Source organism: Podarcis gaigeae, assembly GCF_964106915.1.
Source record: "Podarcis gaigeae genome assembly, chromosome: 5".
NCBI lineage: Eukaryota > Metazoa > Chordata > Lepidosauria > Squamata > Lacertidae > Podarcis > Podarcis gaigeae.
Genome location: NC_139681.1, coordinates 45,522,014 through 45,543,145, shown reverse-complemented (window position 1 = coordinate 45,543,145; position 21,132 = coordinate 45,522,014). Strand labels below are relative to the sequence as shown.

General features: G+C 42.2%; 1 protein-coding gene across 2 annotated transcripts in view; it reads left to right on the top strand.

Moving 5' to 3' along the window:
* LHPP (phospholysine phosphohistidine inorganic pyrophosphate phosphatase) overlaps positions 1-19,848 on the top strand; it is a 106,451-nt gene extending 86,603 nt beyond the window's left edge. Inside the window, exon 8 of one of the 2 annotated variants that reach the window (XR_014564947.1) lies at positions 19,420-19,518. Coding sequence is in view for 1 of the 2 variants with exons in the window: in XM_083741503.1 (XP_083597629.1) it covers positions 19,420-19,516 (97 nt within the window). In the remaining variant the exon portion in view is untranslated. Of the gene's footprint in view, positions 1-19,419 lie in introns of both variants that reach the window. The other variant, XM_083741503.1, reaches the window with a different exon arrangement.
* Positions 19,849-21,132: the final 1,284 nt, after the last annotated feature.

Below are 21,132 nucleotides of genomic sequence, written 5' to 3'. Positions count from 1 at the left end.
CCCTCCAATAAACGCAGACCCCATGCACATTCCTGTTTCCTGGTGAGCTCACTGTCCAGTTTAAGTAATTAAAGAGTTTGGAGAAGAAAGGAAGCAAAATAAATAAAATTTAAAATTGCATTTAACAAAACAAGGTATCAGAAATTATTCAGCCTAATTCTCTGCTTGTTCCTCCTATTCCTTGATCAGTCTAGAGATAACCAGAGGACCGTATCAAGATATTAGAGGAGTAATTGGATGTGTTGCTTATTCTTTGTACTGTAGCCAGTTTATATCACTCTGGACATCTCCCATCTGTTAGCCCAATTTAGTGGATCAACTTTAGAGGCGATAGGGCAAACAGTCCACTTGGTAATAGCTAAAATAGCACTGCATACATATTAAGTGAGTCACAGTTGCCTTGCTCTGTCCTATTTTCTGTAAAAACGCCGCGCTATGTAGGAAAGGTAATGCAGCCTTTGGATTGTAGACAACTAAATTCTACTCGGAGTAAACCTATTAAAATTAACAGGCCTAGGTAAGTCATGTTGGGAAAGATGGAGGGCACAAGTAGAAGGGGCGACAGAGGACGAGATGGTTGGACAGTGTTCTCGAAGCTACCAGCATGCGTTTGACCAAACTGCAGGAGGCAGTGGAAGACAGAAGTGCCTGGCATGCTCTGGTCCATGGGGTCACGAAGAGTCGGACACAACTAAACAACTAAACAAAAAGTCATGTCCATTAACTTCAGTGAGTCTACTTGGAGAAGGACTAGCTTTGGAAGCAGACCAGAACCGGAAACCCTATTGTGGATGGATTTGGTGCAGTTAACCAAATACAAAATTGTGCATTGTAACAAAGTGCATTCCTCAAGGGCCATAGTCCAGACTTTCCTTGTTCCAGAAAAGGTTCCACCTCTGAATTCTGGCTCATGCAGAATGTTTCAAGGCAGCTTCTATCTCCGTTAACATTGTAAAGACTTGTAAAATCTTCTCTTACCTTCTGTTTAATTCCTACGCACATTTATGATGCTGAGCTTCCAAAGGGTTAGTTGATAGATGTTGCCCAGTGACTCACAGTTTCTGTTTGCTGGCAGACATAATCCATTAACTGCCTGAACTTACTGACTTCTGTGACAGCTGTGACAAAGGCACAGGTTTTGCCATGCCAAAGACTGCTGTGTGGTTTTTCCACCTGGAATTTCCTCCACCGGTACAAAGCTGGTATTGGACCTTTTGGCACCAACGGGGCATTGTATTCAGTGGCCTTGCATACCTAGTTTCTCTCTTTCTCAGGAAAACATTTCTTGCCTTCACACCCACCCAGATTTCATCAGTCAGGTCTATTGTTTTGCAAGCTTTCTTGGCTCTCATGACATCCACTTTTTATCACCTACACCTACACTGCTAACCCATAAATCCCCTGAACTCGGAATTTGAGGGAAGAGTATAAGAGTACTTTAACACTGACAGGTTATGTCAAAAATCTCAACTAGGAACTCACATAGTCATCTGAATAGATGGCTATCCTGCATGCTCTCATTCCATTCCTTGCATTTAGTCTTGCTGGAGGGAAAGTAGGGATGGCACTGCACAGACAGTGGGGTTGTCCTTGCTTATAGACTCATCTTTTTGTCAGCCTTTCCCTTGGAATAATCTGCAACATTGCTCCTTGTAATGCTTTGTTTTTCCTTATTATCATTGGTATCATATGTCATTTCTCCATCCTTGTTCCTGTGCTGCTCTTTATGCATTTTCACTACACACCTGTAAAGATCAGCACAGGAATAATAAGGGATAAGTGACACTAGGAGTGATAAATGGACTGCTTGAGATGCCAGATTGGGACATCTCCATTAAATTTACTCAGAATGATTTGGGTTGCTTGAATGACTTAAGTTAATTCCCATGCCAGTTGTCGGCAAGCCCTGACTGATAATGCAGCACTGGCATATTAAGTACCCATATCACCCAGGCAATTACCACAACGGGCAGCCTTCTTTACGCTTATTGAACATACATGGATGGGAAAATGTGTGGAATGGGAATTGATGTTGCATCTTTCTCCTGACTGGATGAAAAATTTCATTCACCCCATGTGGGGCCGGTCAAAAGAACTTGCTACACTTCGCGGCAAGTCAAATGGTCTTCCATGGTCTTTTGTAAAGTATGCTTCTTCCAAATTTTAATCTCCTTGCTGAATTTGTAAAGTTAGGTGTGAGAGCTGTTCTCTTTTATGGCTTGTTTACTTTTGTAAATTCTCTGTTGTGAAAATAAGGCATTGGACTTCTCTGTCCCCATTTCCAATGTGGTAAGTTGGTCTTTCCACTGAGATAACAGACCTGTGTCTAGACTATACCACTTCAAGCTGGAACTGGAGCTTTCATCCATACAAATGCATAAGAAATGTTTTAAGAATACATTCCAGCAAGGCAAAGGCACTTGAGGAGGATGCAGAGCAGAGATGATGAGGGGGGAGGCCCTAGAGATGTTCCAGTGGCCCTATTTGACCCCTGGACCTAGGTGTCCTGGCGCCTGCTTTGAAGGTTAACATCAGCATCTGGAAATAAAAATGGCCAGGTTGTCCAGGGGAATAATGTCACCTGTAGTTTGACCCCCACTCGGTGAGCCAGTTTGCACAGTTTACAGAAGTGAGTGCTGCATTTCTTAAGACTCACCCAGTAACTTATGTCCAGATTCAGAGGAGAGAGTATAGGGCAGGGGTAGCAAACATGGTGCCCTCTAGATCTTGTGGTGTACAGCTCTCTTCACCCATTGCCGTTGGCCATGCTGGCTGGGCTGATGTGAGTTAGAATCCAAAGCATTTTGTAAGGCATTACATTGGCTAGCCTGCAGTAGAATATTATAACTATATTTATTGGCTAAGACTGAAATTGGTGGTGGAGTGCATCAGAGGTGTGAAATAAAATTAAGTGCAATTGGTAACTCAGTGAGAGTTACCAACTCAGTGAGAGTTACCAACAGTGAGAGTGAACTGTCTCCCACCTGATCTTAAAGGAAAATGTGTTTTGGTTTGCATACATAAGTCCCTAATTTGCTACAACCTTGGCACTTCACCTGGATAATTTTCCAGCAAAGGCCGAGATCTGGAATGCATCAATCTTTCCATTCTGTTGATAGATAGAACAACCTTTTCCTCTGGGTGGCAAAGAGAATCTGTGTCCAGATCAACACTGAATTAATACTGAATTAATACTCGGGCAGTAAAGGTTGTCAGTTCATAATTAGTTTAGGAAACTCCAAGTATAGTCTAGAGGTGTGAAGTTTGGGCATTCTGGGAATGTTTTTAGAGGCATTCATGTATGCATGCCGACCATTTCTCTGCTCAATATTGTTTCCTCAAATATCCTGGGGGCGGGGATATGCAGGACTTCACATACACACACACACACACACACACACACACACACGGCTTGAGGCTAAAACTGCTTGGGGGGAATGACCCAAGGAGAAAAGGTCCCTTCCTTCTGCTCTAGATTAAAGCTTCCTGCAGCTGCTTTTCAATTTTTAAAAAATGATGGGAGGGAAATCCCATGCACCACTGTTTTAAAACTGAGAGGGTTTCTATGAGCTTAGATATTGTAGAAAGCCATGTGCATGGCTACTGCTGCTACTGCAGCAAACCACGGGGGTTTAAACATTTGCGTGGTGTGTGGGTTTCAAAGTCTATATTTTTGGAAGCTGAAACAATATTTTGTTAGGTTTTACAGCAGAGCAGGGCCCGAGAGATACAGCATTTTTCTTTACTCAGAGCTTCATCCAACTTCACTAGGTTTGACATAGGCCTCCTTAGAAGATGCCCATGATTGTGCCCTCTGCAGAGTTTTTAGAGTTGATTACATAAAATGGGGCTGGATGATTCAACTCTGTAATTTGTAAGGAATCAGGGCAGTGGGCAGCTTGAAAGTTGTTTGACATGGGAATGAACAGTTCTTTGTAAAATGCACTAGTGGGGGATGTGGGGGAAGTCATCTGGAGATTTTTTTAGAATTAGAATGCCTTAAGAGTACATGTATGGAACATATACATTAATCCATTTTTGTTGCATTGGTCTGGTCAATGTCATCTCTAAATTACTCTTTTAAAAGAGCTGTTTGTTGTCTTGGGCCAAATCCCTTTTCATCCAAAGTTTTTTTTAAAAAATATTCTCCTGTCATTCCTGGAGCTATAGAGTTGTTGATCTTTTTATTTCTTGTTATGAGAATCAAACCTATTCCATATGACACAAAACTTAATATAGTGAAGGGCATTTTAGTTTATATTTCAGGCCAGAATAGGCAAATTTGATAATGTCAGTTTCTCCCAGTTTCTGTCCCCCTGCCCCAATTTTCTGCAATTTAAAAAATATGTGTATAAAAAATATGTGTATTTTTTAAATGCCCTCAAGGGGATGAAACAACTCCCTTATGAAGAAAGGATACATTGGAGCTTTTTCCATTTAGAGAAAAGGCAAGTGAGAGAGGTATACAATGGAGGTGTATAAAATGATGCATGGAATTAACAAGGCAGATAGAGAAAGGTTTCTCTCCCTTTCTCATCACAACATTCTAACTCAGGGACATTCAAAGAAGCTGAATGCCGAGAGACTCAGGGCAGACAGAAGAAAGTACCTGCTCACAAAACATATAGTTAAACTATGGAATTCACTCCCACAAGAGGCAGTGATGGCTGCCAACTTGGACAGCCTGAAAATAAGTTTAGATAGGTTCATGAAAAATAAGGCTATGAGTGACCACTATCCATGAGGTCTATGTTCTGCCTCCACTGTTGGGGCAGTATGCCTCTGAATGCAAGTTGCGGGAAACCCCGGGAGAGGAGAGTGCTGATGCACTTGGGTCTTTCTTGCATGCTTCTCACAGGCATCTGGGTGACCACTGTGAGATCAGGATGCTGGACTAGATGGGCCATTGGCCTGATTCAACAGGCTCTTCTTATGTTAACTATGCATATTGACTATGGCAGGGCTGGTACTTGGGAAGAGCGTTAGGAAAAATTCAGATTTTTCATTTGCTTCCATCAACTACCCATACTCTGTGTTTCCATGTAATTGCTTTTACCATGGTTTTCCATATCATGCAGGAACTATTTAAATATTATGGCATGTTGCTATGATTATAATTTTAATTATCACAAACATACTTGGAGTTTTTCATCTCTCTAATCTCATTATATGTCACTCCGTATTTTGGTTTAGTTTAGTTTGCAACATGCTGTGCTCACAGTGCAGATTGCAATTCCAGCATGTGAGTTACTAATCACCATGACTAAAGCTGCAAGCTGGACGAGGGGAGGCACTTAATTGCCTTCCAGAAACCCTTCAGTATTCTGAATGTAGAACTAAGAGCCAAGGATGGCTGAGCGTCTAATCTTAAATTATTCCATGGACTCCCTGAGCAGACTTGGAAAACAAAATGCATTTGGAAACATGCTGCTTAAACGCCTTCATATCATGGACTTTGCAACCTTAGGGTGGACAGCTTTGAGTACATGGATGGGCTCAGATAAAAGTTTCTTAAAAACTAACTCATATGCTTTTGCATATTTGTGGGTTGCAGTTTCAAAGTAAAGGCAAACATGCAAAGATTCTCTCTTTTTAAAGAAAGTGCTAAAGATAAACCAACTCTCAATTGACACTTGCCGTTTTAAAAAAAAAATCAGATGAAAGCTATATGACAATCAAATACATGAATGGCCAGGTGTCTCCTAGCACCTGGGTACATTTCTCATATAGACCCTAAATGCTGAAAATGTTGCCCATGCCTATTTTAGCCCTTGTAAAAATCCTTAACTGGTAATGACCAGCAGCACATCCCTAGTTTTAATCCATTTGGGGATGAAGCCAAGCAGTGAACCAAAGAGCCAAGAGCTTAGCCAGCACCCTGATGGTCTGCAGTCTCTGTTCAGCTGTGTAGAATTTAGCTACAGCTGACAGCATCTGTCCCACTCTGTTAAACACTTGAGTTCCGTAGCTGCAAATATAAAAGCTTTATTACCCTTTGGAAGATGTATTTCTTTAGTTTATAGGCACTTCCTGGGAACACAGACTACCTTTTTCTGCCTGCTTGTTCCCCCTCCACTATTGCCACAGCAAAGGACTGCTACTACTTAGTGACTACTCCCTTTTTCTGTTCACCTAGGTTAGTCCTGCTGCAAAATGTACTAAGAGCCCTGCCTGAGAGCATGTATATAATTCCCTTAATCAGCCTGGTATGCTAACAGCACCTGTGTCAAACCTGAATTCCACAATCCAGGCCCAAAATGCAATGCAGTGCCCATCTAAAAAGGATGCCCATGTAAAAGAAGATTCCCACATAACAATGTTAGATCCAGATGACCAACCATTGAAATATAACCTCACATATTGGGTGGTAGCCAACATTGTGCAAGCATATTTTCCCTTTCTCTTCTCCCCCCTACAGACCCCTGCCCCCATCTCATAGAATAGAATCATAGAATCATAAAGTTGGAAGAGACCACAAGGGCCATCGTGTCCAACCAGACTGCTCCAGAGGGCCCCCCAACACTCCCAAGCAGATATGATGGGCATGCTGGGGGCTACAGGGGCAGAGCTGAGTCCGATTGTCTAAGTTTGTTTTGCTCTCAGATGGGCACAATTGGAAGTCACCCATTGTTTGTGTAGCTTCCTTCTAGAAACCTGTAGTATGAAAAGACACAACACTTGTAACTTTCAATTGTGTTGATTTTTTTCAAGCAAATATCCTGACTTACTGATGCTATCAGCACTACAGTTTATATGATCTGCCGTAGATGAGTGTGCAAGAAAAATTATTGCAAGTCCAGGTTAGGCACTTGTTACAGTAAGCAAATCCTCATGTACCATGCTCATAGTAAATGATGTGGAAGAGAGCAGTGGGTTTTCCTTGATTCAGCTCTTCGATCTGCCAGTGTTTCTGAGTGCTCCGTTGAGCAAGAGCCTAATAACTGAAGCATATATTTTGACAGGTTAGACTGAAGCCATGTTTTATTTGTTTAGAAGTCCCTTAATAATGGATAAAACAAATAAAAATTGAGAACTTTTTCTAGTGTGGAGGAGTGTTAAGCTTGCCTTCTTAATCCATCTTTTCCCCATGGGGCTTTTTCCTACTATGGCTACAACTTCTGTCATTTAAACTATGAAGGATATGTCATTTCTTATTGACCCTCACCTCAACTATGGACACACACATAGAGAGAAATAAATAGCAGAAATGCCAGCTCCTTTTCCAGGCTTTGTCCAACCCTGCAGAGGCATCCCAAGTATCCCAAATGTCAAACGCTAAACTCATGCAATGCTGCCGACAAGTGCTCCTTCAGTCTTTAAAATGGAGACAGGGCCTACAGAGGCACTGCCTGTTTTTATGCCAATATATTTATTTTATCACTTTAATTTACTATAATATTTATGTCCTTCGTGTCCAGCCTGTAATGATATGTTCAGGGTGGCTAGAAGTAACATCACTATAAAACAGTTCACACAGTGAACTAGAAACTGCAGAAAGTTAACCAAAGGACACAGCAGATAATGCACAGTCAATTTAAGAGTCAGACAAAACTATAAACAGACAAATAATACTATTTTAGCCTTGTATCTAAATATCACGGAAGAGAGAGCAACCTCACAACAGAGGCCATGTCAATCATGCCTCTGATGGTGGTTGTGCACAGAGCACAGCTTACTCAAGACTTGAGTGGATGGGTAGGGTCATTTGAGAGAAGCAGTCCCTTCAAGCAGTCTGGTCAAGATAATAACCAGCACTTTGCATGTGTTTGTTCATTTGTTTAGAGTATTTTTTAATGTTACCTTCATTAAAAAGTCCCAGAACAATATATGGTAAAATTATAAAAAGAACAACAGATTTAAAAAAAAACAAACCAATACCTAGCAGCTAAAAACAAACTATCATTCAGCAGAATGGGTAAGCAAACCTGAATTACACCAGGTGGTGAAAAGCCTGGGCAAATAAAAATACATTTGCCTGGAGCCAGGGTGACATCAAGGTTGGCACTAGTTGAACCTTCCTGGGGAGGGCATTTCAAAGACAGGAACTGGGCTCAGGAGCAAACTGGAAGCTACTACGGATGAAATAGCAACGGAGGTAATGTGCAGAAAGGGAGGCAGTGCTCTAGCTCAAACTCTGACTGCCACATTTGGGTCCAGCTGAAGTTCCTGAACAATTTTTGGCATGTGCAGCTGTGGCAGACTCCCCTTTTCCCAGGAACAGGCACAGCTGGGCAAACTGCACTCCTGACCGGCCAGGAGCAGAGCTGTTCCAGGGCCTGCTGTGGACCTGCTGATACTCCAGGAGTGATGGATGCCCTTTCCAAAGTAGACTGTACCTGGTGACCTGAGCCATCTTTCCCATAGGGATTAGTGGTGCGTTGCACCAGGGCACTGGCCTCTCAGGGGTGCCCCAGAGAGTGGGGGAGCTGCACGACTTTGCTGGCGGCCTCCCCTTTCCCTGCATGCCTGCCAGCTACACCCCGCCAACCATATGGCTGGCGGGTGTGCATCTTCCTTCCCAAGCCTCTGTGGGGATCACTCTCCTCCCAAGGAGGCTTGGGAGGGAAGCTGTGGACCTGCCAGCCATATGGTTGGTGGGGTGCAGCTTCTCTCCCAAGCCTCTGCGGGTATTGCTTTCCCACAGCGGCACGGGGAAGAGTTGCACCCTCCCTGATGGCTGGCAGTGCGCAGCTCCCGCCCCCCCCCCCACTATCCATGGTAATTTGGGGGCGCTGGGCAGATATTTGCACCCCAGCACCGCATCTGCTAAAGATGCCCCTGCTGGTGACCCACTAGTCCGGTGACCAGAACCACATCTTTCTACTCCATCCTCTTACCAAAATCCCATCTATTGAGTATGATTTCAGCTGTGCCTGTCCGGCAAATAATCTGTAAGGATAATGCATCCAGGCCAAATTTCTTTTGTAAGTCAAAAGTAATTCTACAACTATGAGATTTTTGCAGTCTTACTTTTCCTTTGGCTATTTGGCACTGAAACTTATATGCCAAACATTTTAAATGAAGTGTTACAAACTGACGAACGGGAATTTAGATACCCGGTTCCCTTAAATTTGATGGGCAGCTGGATGCTTCATTCTGTCTTTTGAGCCTTTGATATTTCCCCTCCTCTTGACCTGTCTTTGGATGAACAGCTTTTCTGTCTAGTGAGCAATGGCATCATATTATCTCATCCTCATCAGTGGTGAAGTGTCAGTAGTTAAATTTTACTGCAACATTAGAAGTGTGTAAAATGGGATCAACTGAAGAAAGTGCTCAGCACAGCTTGGGTATGCACAGGAGTCAGCCCTATAATTAAAAAAAATGAAAAGGAGGAGAGGAAGAGGTCAGAGAGAGAACCAGCAGAAGGGAGGGCAAGGGTGGAAGAGATTTTACTGGCCTATCATTCCTGCTCATTAGCAAAGAAAAAAGAAAGGGGATTCTGTGTCTACATGGCAGTATAATGAGATTGCTAAAGTTGTGTGATCCTCCAGCCACAGTAATAGAATCAAGTGTAATTTTTCACATCTTACATTTTAACCTCTTATTTCTAAAATGTTTTAAAGCAATGAAGGTTTGGGTGATAAATCAGAACGTCTCAATTGTTTAATTTCTGTTAGTTCAGAGCCTTCTCCTGGAATACTTCGTTGCAACAAACTTCATCATAACTGTGCTTAATACTTGTACAATGGTACCTCGGGTTACAGACGCTTCAGGTTACAGACTCCACTAACCCAGAAATAGTATCTTGGGTTAAGAACTTTGCTTCAGGATGAGAACACAAATCGCGCAGCAGCAGCAGGAGGCCCCATTAGCTAAAGTGGTGCTTCAGGTTAAGAACAGTTTCAGCTTAAGAACAGACCTCCGGAACGAATTAAGTACGTAACCAGAGGTACCACTGTATAGCAAGTTCAAGTTTTCATGGGTTTCGCGTTTGTTTTCTAGTTGTGCTTCTCACAGGGAAAGTCAGTATTATGATCCTTCATATTGCAGATGAACCAAAGTGGCCACCTAGAGAGTTCATGGCAGAGGTGAGATTCAAACTAGGATTTTCTGATGTGTGGTAATGCTGGTCTGAATTATTCAGTCCAGATCTCTCTTTTTGGCATTTATTTGTGTGTGTGTATGACAACAGCCGCCCAAATATGTTTGCACCCTTGAGAGAAATTCTCCTATTTTTAAGTGTGTGTCTTCAGAATATTCGTGTATTAATATCGCCAAGCCTGGTCTCTATTTAAAAGCAACCACCCACCCACCCCTCTTAAATCTTTCCATTGACGCTACACAGAAGAAAAGTGATGGCACAACTGAGTCAGAGCGGGGACCCCTAATTCATCCAGCAAGGTTTCTGTAATCCATGCCAGGTTGACCCTTTTATCCAGCATCAAATCCCAAACGATTGCCATATTATTGGATACAGTTCTCAAATCAGTATTTGATGATGGTGGTGGCGGCGGCATTACTATCATGCTTTTGAATGTTCAATGTACTATACAAACTATATATTTTGCTATCGTTTCCACAGGTCTGTAAGTTAGAGTCCGAGGTTGGTGGGACAGTGCCCTACTTGTCCTAGTGGGCTAGCCTCCATTGTATGTATCCCAGAATGAAATGACCAAAACAGTCTTCGTTTTCTATCCCCAACTCCATCCCATTAGCAGATTTAATGCACATACCTGTAGTCTGGTTGTTGTGATCTACAATGTGAACTGGGAATTCTATAGCATTCTAGCTAGCTTGGCAAAGAACTAGAAATTAACTTTTTTAATGTCCAGTGAGTTATTTGTGTCCTTTGTCTGTTAATTCTGTAGGTATATTTAAGGTGCTGCTTGTTTGGAGTTAGGCCTGGAAGCTTCAAAGTATATACTTTCTGTGTACCTACTGGGAAAGTTCCTCTTTGGTGTGCTTGAATTGTTTCTGTCTGAATAGGGCCACATGGCGAAGGCAGGAATAATCTTGTTCATTGGTAATAAAACTAAGAAGACAGAGGGATATTACCCTTGAATTATAACAACACAGTGACAATTTCTTTCCCTGTTTTTTTTTAGTAAACTGGCAAGAGGGGTTGACATTTGAACATTTGCCGTTAGAGGGGGATAATGGAGATGCAGTTTTATTGAAAACAGCTGTGCTATACACAAAGAACAGCAGTGCTCAGTGCACCCATATGTAAGACATACAAATCCTCTGATTACAGTCTTCCCAGCCAACTCAGCATGGGAACACTTTGATTTCCACCAGCATCTTTACATTCACACCCAAAGCCCGGAGTCCCATCTAACTGTAATGCATTGATTTTATCATTTATGTGTTTTCAACATCTCTACCCCCAACTGTATCACATATTCAAATTAGATTAATAGTATGAAGAGGATTTAGAAACCAAAAAGAATTGGCAAATGGGAGAAAATCAATAAATAAGAAAATCGTATCCCTAAACGCAAATAATTTGTTGCTTAAGATGAAGTGACAGATTTCAGGAATCATCCCAAAGAGTAGACAAAGCCTATTAGATGGTATTATAGCCTTCCTTGTTTCATTCCAGCTAGGCAGACTTTCTGATCTTCCTCTCTCTGAAATGCACATTTGGAAGGTTGGCCTAAGCAGCTGGCAAGAGCTTCTCCTGTCAAAATGGATGAATGGACTAAACAGCTTTCCCCTGTAATTTGGAAGCTACCAGGTCCATAAGCAATATATAACATTAGCATGCCAGTAGAGAAGGCATGGGACTCCTGGTTATAGAACCATGTAAAAGCTAACAAATGGCAATTCAGTTCATGAGGCTCTTGTGGCTGACAGCAACATGTCTTGTCTAAAACCCTTTTTAAAAACAATTAATATTATTAATGTTTTTGTTTTTGCATATGAAGCATGCACCATGCACAAGCACATCATTTAATCCTCTACTCCTCCCCCCCCATCTTGTTCTATGTGCATCTGCTCAGATCTAAGGTCTATGAAATTTACACTGATGTGGAGATGCATGATAAAGAAATACAATCAAATACACATGGCTTAAGAAATTCCCACTTTGTATTGTATGTGGTTCCCAGGGAGTCACTGAGCAGATTCAAAACTGTTTTGCTTCAGCAAGATGGCATCCTCATGTACCTTTCAGCCCTGCCCAGGGACCTGGGTTTCTGACAATTGTTGCACATAATATATGCAAACAGAAGATTGAAATCTGTAAAATCTGCTAGTGATTCTATTTGAATATTAGTTTCAGCAATAATTATTCCCTCCCGAAAGGCGGACTATGTTACCCTTTAAGGCTAGAAGAAGTATCCTAGAAACAACTTCTTAAGCATTTGGAAATCTACTGTCTATAAAATTATTAATGTTTAATCACGTAACAATTAATGTTTGATCACTTAACTATTAATTAACTAATGACTGCTTTCTCATTGCTGGTTCCTTTAAAGTTTTTCTTTCTTTCCTTGTGACCTCATCCTTCCTTGGCTGCTCATGTCAGGAATGGAATACTTGGGGCAAGGCTCCACCCTCCCTTCTCTCTATATGCACAAATGCATGCATGTTTGCCAACCCTGCCGTTTTAAAAATAATTCTTCAAGGACTTAGTTCCACAAATACAGTTTGTCTTTACTTTGTATTGTACCTTATTTCTTTTCTTTCTTTCTTTAAAATGCACAACCAGATCTTGGGAGACATACAGACACTGAAAAGACAAAAAGACTTGAAACTTAAATATAGTCAAGTAGCGTGATGGACAGCCTCGTCCTGTGCATGTTTACTCAGAAGTAAGCTCCACAGAGTTCAATGGGACTTATTCCAAAGTATGCATAGGACTGCAGCCTTAGTAATAAAGACACTAACATGTGACAGGAGGATAGGAACCAGATAGTTTGCTGTTTACCTTGCTTTCGCCCTGCGAAGTTATGTGTATTTACTCTAGAGCACATGGGACAGCTTTGGAATAACTGAGGTTCTCAATTGCTACAGGAAACTGGCTGGGCTCCCAAACAACAGAATGAGTTTTTTTAAAAAAAAACAACATGCTACACTTCACATTTTTATTTTATATACAAGCAAGTTGAGCAAGAAACCTTCCCCAGTGATCTTTATCTCAACATTATTAACGTTTTAATGTTCATCAGGGATGCACCAGAGCCAGATTCTTAATGATTTAGCCATGTTGTTAAAAGTCCTCTGTCAACTGGAAGCCACAACAAAGGAGCTGGAACATGGTTATAAGTCAATACTCTCCACTAGGCTTCGTGCCAGCCCTTCCCAGAGCCCTCTTCAGCACACATGTGCAGTGGCTCAAAGCCCAACCCACCTCGTTCAAGTCGCTGGGTGTGTGGTGAAAGATTCAGATGGAGTTGCAGGGATGTGTCTTGCCGAAGTCAGGCTGAAGGAAGAGAGAAGCTTGATCCGCTCTGTATGTGTTAACGGGAGAAAGGAAAGCCTCTCATGGGTCTCTTAACTTAAAGCCTACTGTCTTTGGTCGGCTCTTCTACATGTGAGCATGCTGCCTTGCCCAGGGGTATGGAGGGAGATGGCAACAGAAAAAGAGAACCCAAGACTGCAGTTTCCTGACATTTCTTCGCTTTCTCTATTTATGAAGGAAATAAATTATGTTGCTCTTCTGGTGGTTTGTGGGAGAAGCTGTGCAGTTAAGCCTGCTTTCCAGCTGCGTAGTCTGTCCAGCATAAACTGCATCTATGTGGTGTGTTAATGTACTCTGTAGGCACGTGAATGTAATAGCAAATCTGCCAAGAGTTGCTTGAATGCACCAGGATTTTAACAGATTCTAGTTAACACACATATGGATCCACCCTGGCCCATGCCCTCCATGCATAAACAAATTCCTATTTATATGGCCTTTATCGCTGCAGTAGCTGTGTTTTTATCAGCTTTTAATGCTAATGCTCTCTGGGGCCTTCATCAACATGGCAGCCAAAAAAGCTAGCTATCATTAGCCATTGCATGCACTCTGGTTGCAGTATACATTTGCCCTTCTTTTGGTTTCATTCTGTCTTTATTGTTTTTACCTGTCTGCTCCCAACCTTTATACAGATTAAAAGTGCAGGGACATCCAACAAACCAGTAATGTTAGGAGATGTCCGTGTATTTATATATTTGAACAATGGGGTTCTTACCTTGACTCCAACTTGGAGTGAGTGAGTAAAACCTGGGCATTTATACAGGGGAGGGGAGTGTATGAAAAAATAAGAAATTTATGTGCAAGTACTTGTGAAGGGACGCGGGTGGCGCTGTGGGTTAAACCACATAGCCCAGGGCCTGCCGATCAGAAGGTCGGCGGTTCGAATCCCTGCGACAGGGTGAGTTCCCGTTGCTCGGTCCCTGCTCCTGCCAACTAGCAGTTCGAAAGCACCTCAAAGTGCAAGTAGATAAATAGGTACCGCTCCGGTGGGAAGGTAAACGGCATTTCCGTGTGCTGCTCTGGTTTGCCAGAAGCGTCTTAGTCATACTGGCCACATGACCCGGAAGCTGTACGCCGGCTCCCTCGGCCAATAAAGCGAGATGAGTGTCGCAACCCCAAAGTCAGCCACGACTGGACCTACTGGTCAGGGGCCCCTTTACCTTTACTTTTACTTGTGGATAAGGAAACTCTGTGGGTGGTACAGGATAATACCACACTCCCATCAGTCACTTTAGAATGTCAAGAGCAGATTGAAACAAACATTATTGGCTTTCATGATACAGCATGTGAAAGTGAGCTGTACTTCCTGTATTTACGCAGGGCATTAATAGCCAAAGTAGGATTGTTCATGCACCTCTGTGCTGGGCATGCCTTATAAGAGTACAACACACACACACACAAAATATTTCCTGTATATTCATATTACTGAGATCATCTGGTGGTACACTTTTGGTGGTCCCTGATGTTCAGTCAGTATTTGCCAGGCAATGAGCCTGCAGTGTGAAAGATTGGAGACATCTCTGATTTCTTTCAGACAATTTTTTTAAAAACTGCACTGTTCTGACAGACCTTTGGAATTTGATTTTTTTTTAAGCAACCATTTTTATTGACATGTTATATGCTGCTTTAATGTATTTTGTTATTCTGTTGTATGCTACCTTGATGTATTTCTTATGAAAGTGTCATGCATCCCTATCTTCATATTTCTCCCTACATCATTAAAAAACCAAGGCCCCATTCTTTACTCATGAAATAGCTCTCCTGCAGACCCATTTCTGTTTTCCTGAAGTAAACTTATTCAGTCTATTGAAAAGTGACATTACCATAGAATTGTGCAAACTGGCCATAGGGTTTTTACATGTGATGACATTCTTAGCAAATCCAGAATATAGCAAATTATCTCAGAAGAATTTCTCTTTGTCCAAGATTGCCTTTACAGTTACTTTCTGCAGACTTGTTTGTCAGAATTACCCTTTGTCCAAGGTTGCATTTACACAGATATTTTCTGCAGACTTGTTTGTCTGAAGGTTTTTGGCTGTTATCCAAGAAATAGAGGCGCACCTTTTAGCAATTTAAATTATTCTGCTTTAGGAAGAATGTGGAGCCTGTAATGAAGTTTACTTCTTGGTCCTGACTATGAAGATATGAGCGCCCTTTGAAAATGTCTTTAATGGAACGAACAATTACTTTTCCTTTAGCTAGTGTAAGGTTTAGTGCTTGTCCCACTCAAGACACAGAATACTGGCACTTTAAGTAGCTGAGGTTTATTTCTCAACAACAGGCTTACAGCAGTCCAAGCTTCCACAATTCATCCTTTGCCGTTGGAGTCAGTTGACTCGACTGGCTTCTGACCCCTCCCAAGGCCAAATATACACCACATCCTCCCCTGCCTCCTGCTGGCCCGCCTCTGCTCTAATCGCTTGCTCCGCCTCCTACTTCTTGGAGACTCAGGTGCAGCCTTCTCTGGAGATTCCTCTCTGCTGGGCGTGTCCCTGACAGCTAAATAGCTCAGAATAGCACAAATATTACAAAATAATCTAAAAGTAAATGAGGAAAATTGCCCTTAGCCATTACCATGGGATTGTCATGGTCATATAAAGGGAGCCTTAGGTTCTTTACACAGTATGAAAATAAATGTATTTGAAAATTCCCTGATATGCCATAAAGTAGCTGGTTTACCTCAAAACTCCATTCTTGATCCAACTGGTGATATAGCTGATAAAGTGGACTGGGATGTTGTTGTTGTTGTTATGGCATACAATATTTAAAACTTTGGCACAGCTATTGGTTTTCAAATAACATAACATAACATACAACATATATTTCCCTTATTGCCATTCCCAACATGGACAAATCAGCAATCTTCAACACTTTCAGATCCAACCATTAACTCAAATATGCATTTGAGGCCACATCTCTTAATTTTTTTACCACGTCTGGTGATAATATACTGCACCAGCTGATGTTCATGAACCACCAACTGAGCACCAGTGGGCTAACTAATATTTTGTTGCTATGGTTGGGTAATTTCCATTTGTAAATATTCCTACTTTGTTTCCTTTCATAAGGGATGGGGTGGCAGTTCAGGGACTGGCTACGCCCATTGGCAGTGGCGTAGCGTGGGGGGTGCAGGGGGGCCGGCCGCACCGGGCGCAACATCTGGGGGGCGCTTTCGCACTCACAGCTCTCTGCCCCTACTAAAATCCACGGGTTAGGGGGCGCAAATTACTTGCCTTGCTCTGGGTGCTGACAACCCACGCTACGCCACTGCCCATTGGGCATGCTGACTGGGGCTCCTGGAGTCCAACAATATCTGGAGGTTCCCCACTCTTCCTGTACTTCACCAATTTATGCTCTTGAAGCCCGCTTGCAACTTCAATTATCCAGCTTAAGGGTAATGTTTTCTTCCATTCGTATATTTGAATTTGCTGGTCTACCAAGTTTCCACATCAGAAGGCTTTGGTGCGTAGCTTGTATGTAGTATAAAAATGACTTTGGTAAAGAAATATGGTGTTGGGGATTTAATCTGAAAGGTATTCAAAATAAAACAGCCCTGTCTTTGAATTCGTCTCACGCTGTGAACGAAAACAAATGTTTCAATATGGCAGCAACAATTTTCTTCCCATTGAATTAATTTTTTTAAAAAAAAAAATCTGTTGGCATGGGAACCATTTGTTCTTGTCATTTGCTGGTGAGGTTCTGGCAGCTCTCTAAACCCTGATGTGCAGAAAAAGGAAAGAAAACACATTCCTTTGCACACTGGACTTTATTTTTGAGCTCTACAAAGGAAACTGCAAAACAAACAACAGATTACCAGATGGGCCTATGTATCAACAATAATAAAATTTTCTGAGCTCAAGGTTAAAAGGTATTAGGTTATGACTATTTGCTACAACATCCCAACTGTGAAATTACTGCTGTTAAGACAGAGGGACACCATGGTGAGTCACATTCTCCATCTAAACGTAGGATGGGGAACCTATAAGCCTCCAGATGTTGTTTGCCTATAAATCCCATAGTGCCAGGCCATTATCTTTGCTGGCTGGGGCTGATGGGAGTTGGAGTCTGACAGCACATGTTCCCCATCTCCAATCTAAACATAGAACCCTATGTGTATCTGATGCACGCACAAAGTGTCCGCATATGTGTGTGTTTCCATTTTGTAGAGGGGTCATCTCCACATCAGTGTTTCTTTTCTTTCTATTAAAAAAATTCCTATTACAAAATTGTACATACAGAAATCATAAAATCTATGTTTCCTTACACGTCATGGAGCAAGGAAGACTTTGTGGCCAGTAGAGCTAAGGGGATAAGAGCTGGAGCCCCTGAAACTGCAAAACATTACAAAATTAGGAGGCCACATAAGCCCTCTTCAGGCATTACAAAAGAGAGAAGTTGCAACATGAAATAAGTCACTGAGGGCAAGTGCAGTAACCCTACCCCACCCATGCCCATTTTTTTAATCTTCCACAAGTTGGGAGGCATCTGAATACAGCAGGCTTGTGGTCTTGTATCTATGAAGGATACCCTAAAAGTTTTGAAGCCCTGGTTTTATTTATTTTGACCAGACCATCTGAGCGGTCTATTTGTGTGAGGTGGGAACTCAAGCAATGATGCTGCAGCAACTTCCATAATATATGAAGAATGAGAATTCCTCTTCTCAAATGATTCTGCTATGGTATTGCATGAGTCCCTGCTTCCCACAGTAATCTCTTACCTGAATGTAAGCTGTTAAATGCACAGATACATGGCTGATCGTAGCACAGAGACAAATTTGGCAACAAGGCTCTAATTTTTACCTCAGGCATTATAATGCAGTGAAGAAAAGATGGAGACTTCTTCATGTAGCTTCATCTTTCCTTGGCAAACACACTCAGAACAATCCTCTTTGGAACATTCCATTTTTTTCTTCTTCAGCAAAGCTTGATATCAGCATTTCTAATCTTCTGTGGGCTGGTATTTTTATAGATTACCAATGAAGGATAGTCCTCAGGGGCTTTGTAAGGAATTTAATTCTCTCAATAAAGTAAGAGGACTTCAGAAATATGATCAGAGGAACAAGGCCTTAGGAGTTCTCACCTCAGGAACTGAAATATATTTCATGTTCTGACACGTATTACAAGTGGGTGCTGTAACCTGCACACATCCTCTGGCAAACATTTGTTCACAGATTGAGGAAATACCCTTCAGTAAATATAGTTGTGCCATTTACACGGTTGAAAAGAGGAGTTGGAGAACGACTAAAGCTATTTGCACGACTGTGTTCTCATGACTGTCCCTGACATCCCCACAGGACCCAGGCAGTGTCCCTGGACATGCATCCAGCTCTAATTCCCATCTTGGATGAGGCCCAATACTCTTGCTGCAGACACCACAGCCAAAATATACATCTGATATCTGGGGAAAGAGATACAGAGGCGTGTGAATCAGCGAAAAAAAAGGAACAGTAATGAGAGATCTGGCCTTTAGTCCAAGATGCTACAACTAAACTGCTACGAAGTTGACAGGACATGATTAAACAAACTTTGTTGTAGACCCAGAAACAAGTCATCTAAACTAAACTGCAAATGAAGGTTGTATTTGGGGGCATTGCTACATAAATATTATGTCCCCTTCTTTGTATCCATTAAATACAGGGATGTTCATTATTGAAATGGTCTAACAGGTTTAGGAAACTTGTGGCTCTTCAGATATTGTTGGGCTCTCATCATCCCTGACCATCGGCCATGCTGGCTAGAGCTGGTGGGAATTGGAGTCCAATTGAGGGTCACAGATTCCCCACTTCAGAGCTGGAAGATCTCCAAACCTTTTATTCACCCTTGTTTAATGACATGGAATTCTGTTTATATAAAGTTACATAGACACCAACTCATTAGTGAACTGGGGGCTGAATTACTGATGGCTTTAAAAGCCCTGGGAAATCTGGTTCACAAATCCTGAGACTGTGTTGCTCACCATTTATGCATATGCACCTGGTTGAAAGACATCATCCATTCTGTCTTTTGTCTCTACCCCAGGCCTTGTGATGAGCACCACCCAGAAGTGAAGGCTGATGGTTATGTGAACAACCTTGCAGAAGCTGTGGATGTGATTCTAAAACAACTGCATAAGTAATGGAGCTGCGAGGAATGACTGAAGGCATAAAGATGGGTGACTTAACTTGAGGTCTGTGACCTTTGGTGCACATCTCTGCTCAGCTTGTTTACATTCACCTAGTTTTTAAATGCAGTAATTATGTTGCAGTGAGGAGCACTACATACATGCCTCAAAAGTCTAGTTTTTCTAACTTGTCTTTGCAAGTAACTACAGTGAAATACTGACTACAGCGAAAAGTAATGAAGTCTAGTGCATCCTTATAGCAGCCACCCTTCTGAATCTTTTGTATCGTAACTGTTTTGGGTACGTCTAACCATGTCCTATCACTGAATAAACATCTGTGCCACATACCACTTGGCCTGGGACCTGCTTCCTGTGCTGGCTGGTGTTTTTCTGTTTCCTGGAAGAAAGCCCACAAAGGGAGGTCACTTTGTCTCTAGGTCACTTCCCTAAGAAATCAGTGCAGAAGTGACCCAATTCTTAACCAGAGAATGGGGAGGTTACATTTTTAGATTGCCTTCCATTCTTGTGGTTTCTCTGAGTTCAGTTGCCCATGCAGGCATTGTCCTCTGAGTGAAGGACACGTGTAAAGCAGAGGAGCTGCTTTGTTCAAGTTCAAGAGCTGAAATGGTAGCATCCGGTAGTGCAGGAAAGGACCTTGTCGCCAGACTCCAATTCCCATAAACCCCTGCCAGCTTGGCCATTAGTCAGAGACAAAGGGAGTTGTAGCCCAACAACACCTAGAGTGCCACTGGTCGCCCATTTTCATTAAAACATTTTATTTAAGGGGCTCAGAGTCTGCCTGAAGTATAGGAGGTGGGGCAGCACAGGTGCCTGAGCCAGCGTTTCATTCACTGGCATGCACACCTGTCATCTCAGTTACAAAGCTGGGCTTAGGAATCCACCCTGGGTTTTCTTTTTATGTTATGTCCACCTTTTGTATCCTTAAGAGTAGCACTTTCTTATGCAAGGAAGGGGCTGCTTCAAAGCCTGTCCAAGTGATAGTTGAGATTTTTTAAAGGGGGGAAAGTGTTTGTCATGCAACCACAATTCCCAGAGTAAAGTCCGTGCCCAGCACTTCTGAAGAAGGTTTCCTCTATAGTGTTTTGCGCACATGCCATTCTGGGAATGTCATGAGTTCTGTTCACCTTCATCCCGAGAAACACACACGTTTGTGTTCACTTTCATTGTCTTGGAGGAAACACAGGCTCCCACAACCAGACTGCCGCTGTCTAATCACATTGTTTAACTCTTCTAAGAATAGCCTGACACACTGAGAACTATCTTCTGGTGGCTGGACGCCAAGACGAAAGAGCTGGTGTTGGGTTTCCTAATTTCGGAGCCAAATGACTATGCCTTCTGCTGCTGCAGCGTGCAAGTCTTCGTGGATTGGGAAAGGGAGAACAGAACCATTTTGGTTAAAGGTAGCAGCAAATTGAAAGACCATTGTCCATTTCGGACCATTTTAGTCAGATTCTTGGCATTGTCACACTTGTCTAACTGGAGGTAGTAAACTTGTGTCTAGGCCCATCTGGTGAGGTTCCAGTGACTGAATGTTGCTCCATTAGGAAAATAATCTCTACGTACAGAAAAGCAGCTGAAGGGAAAACTAAGACTAGAATCCTTCTCCTACT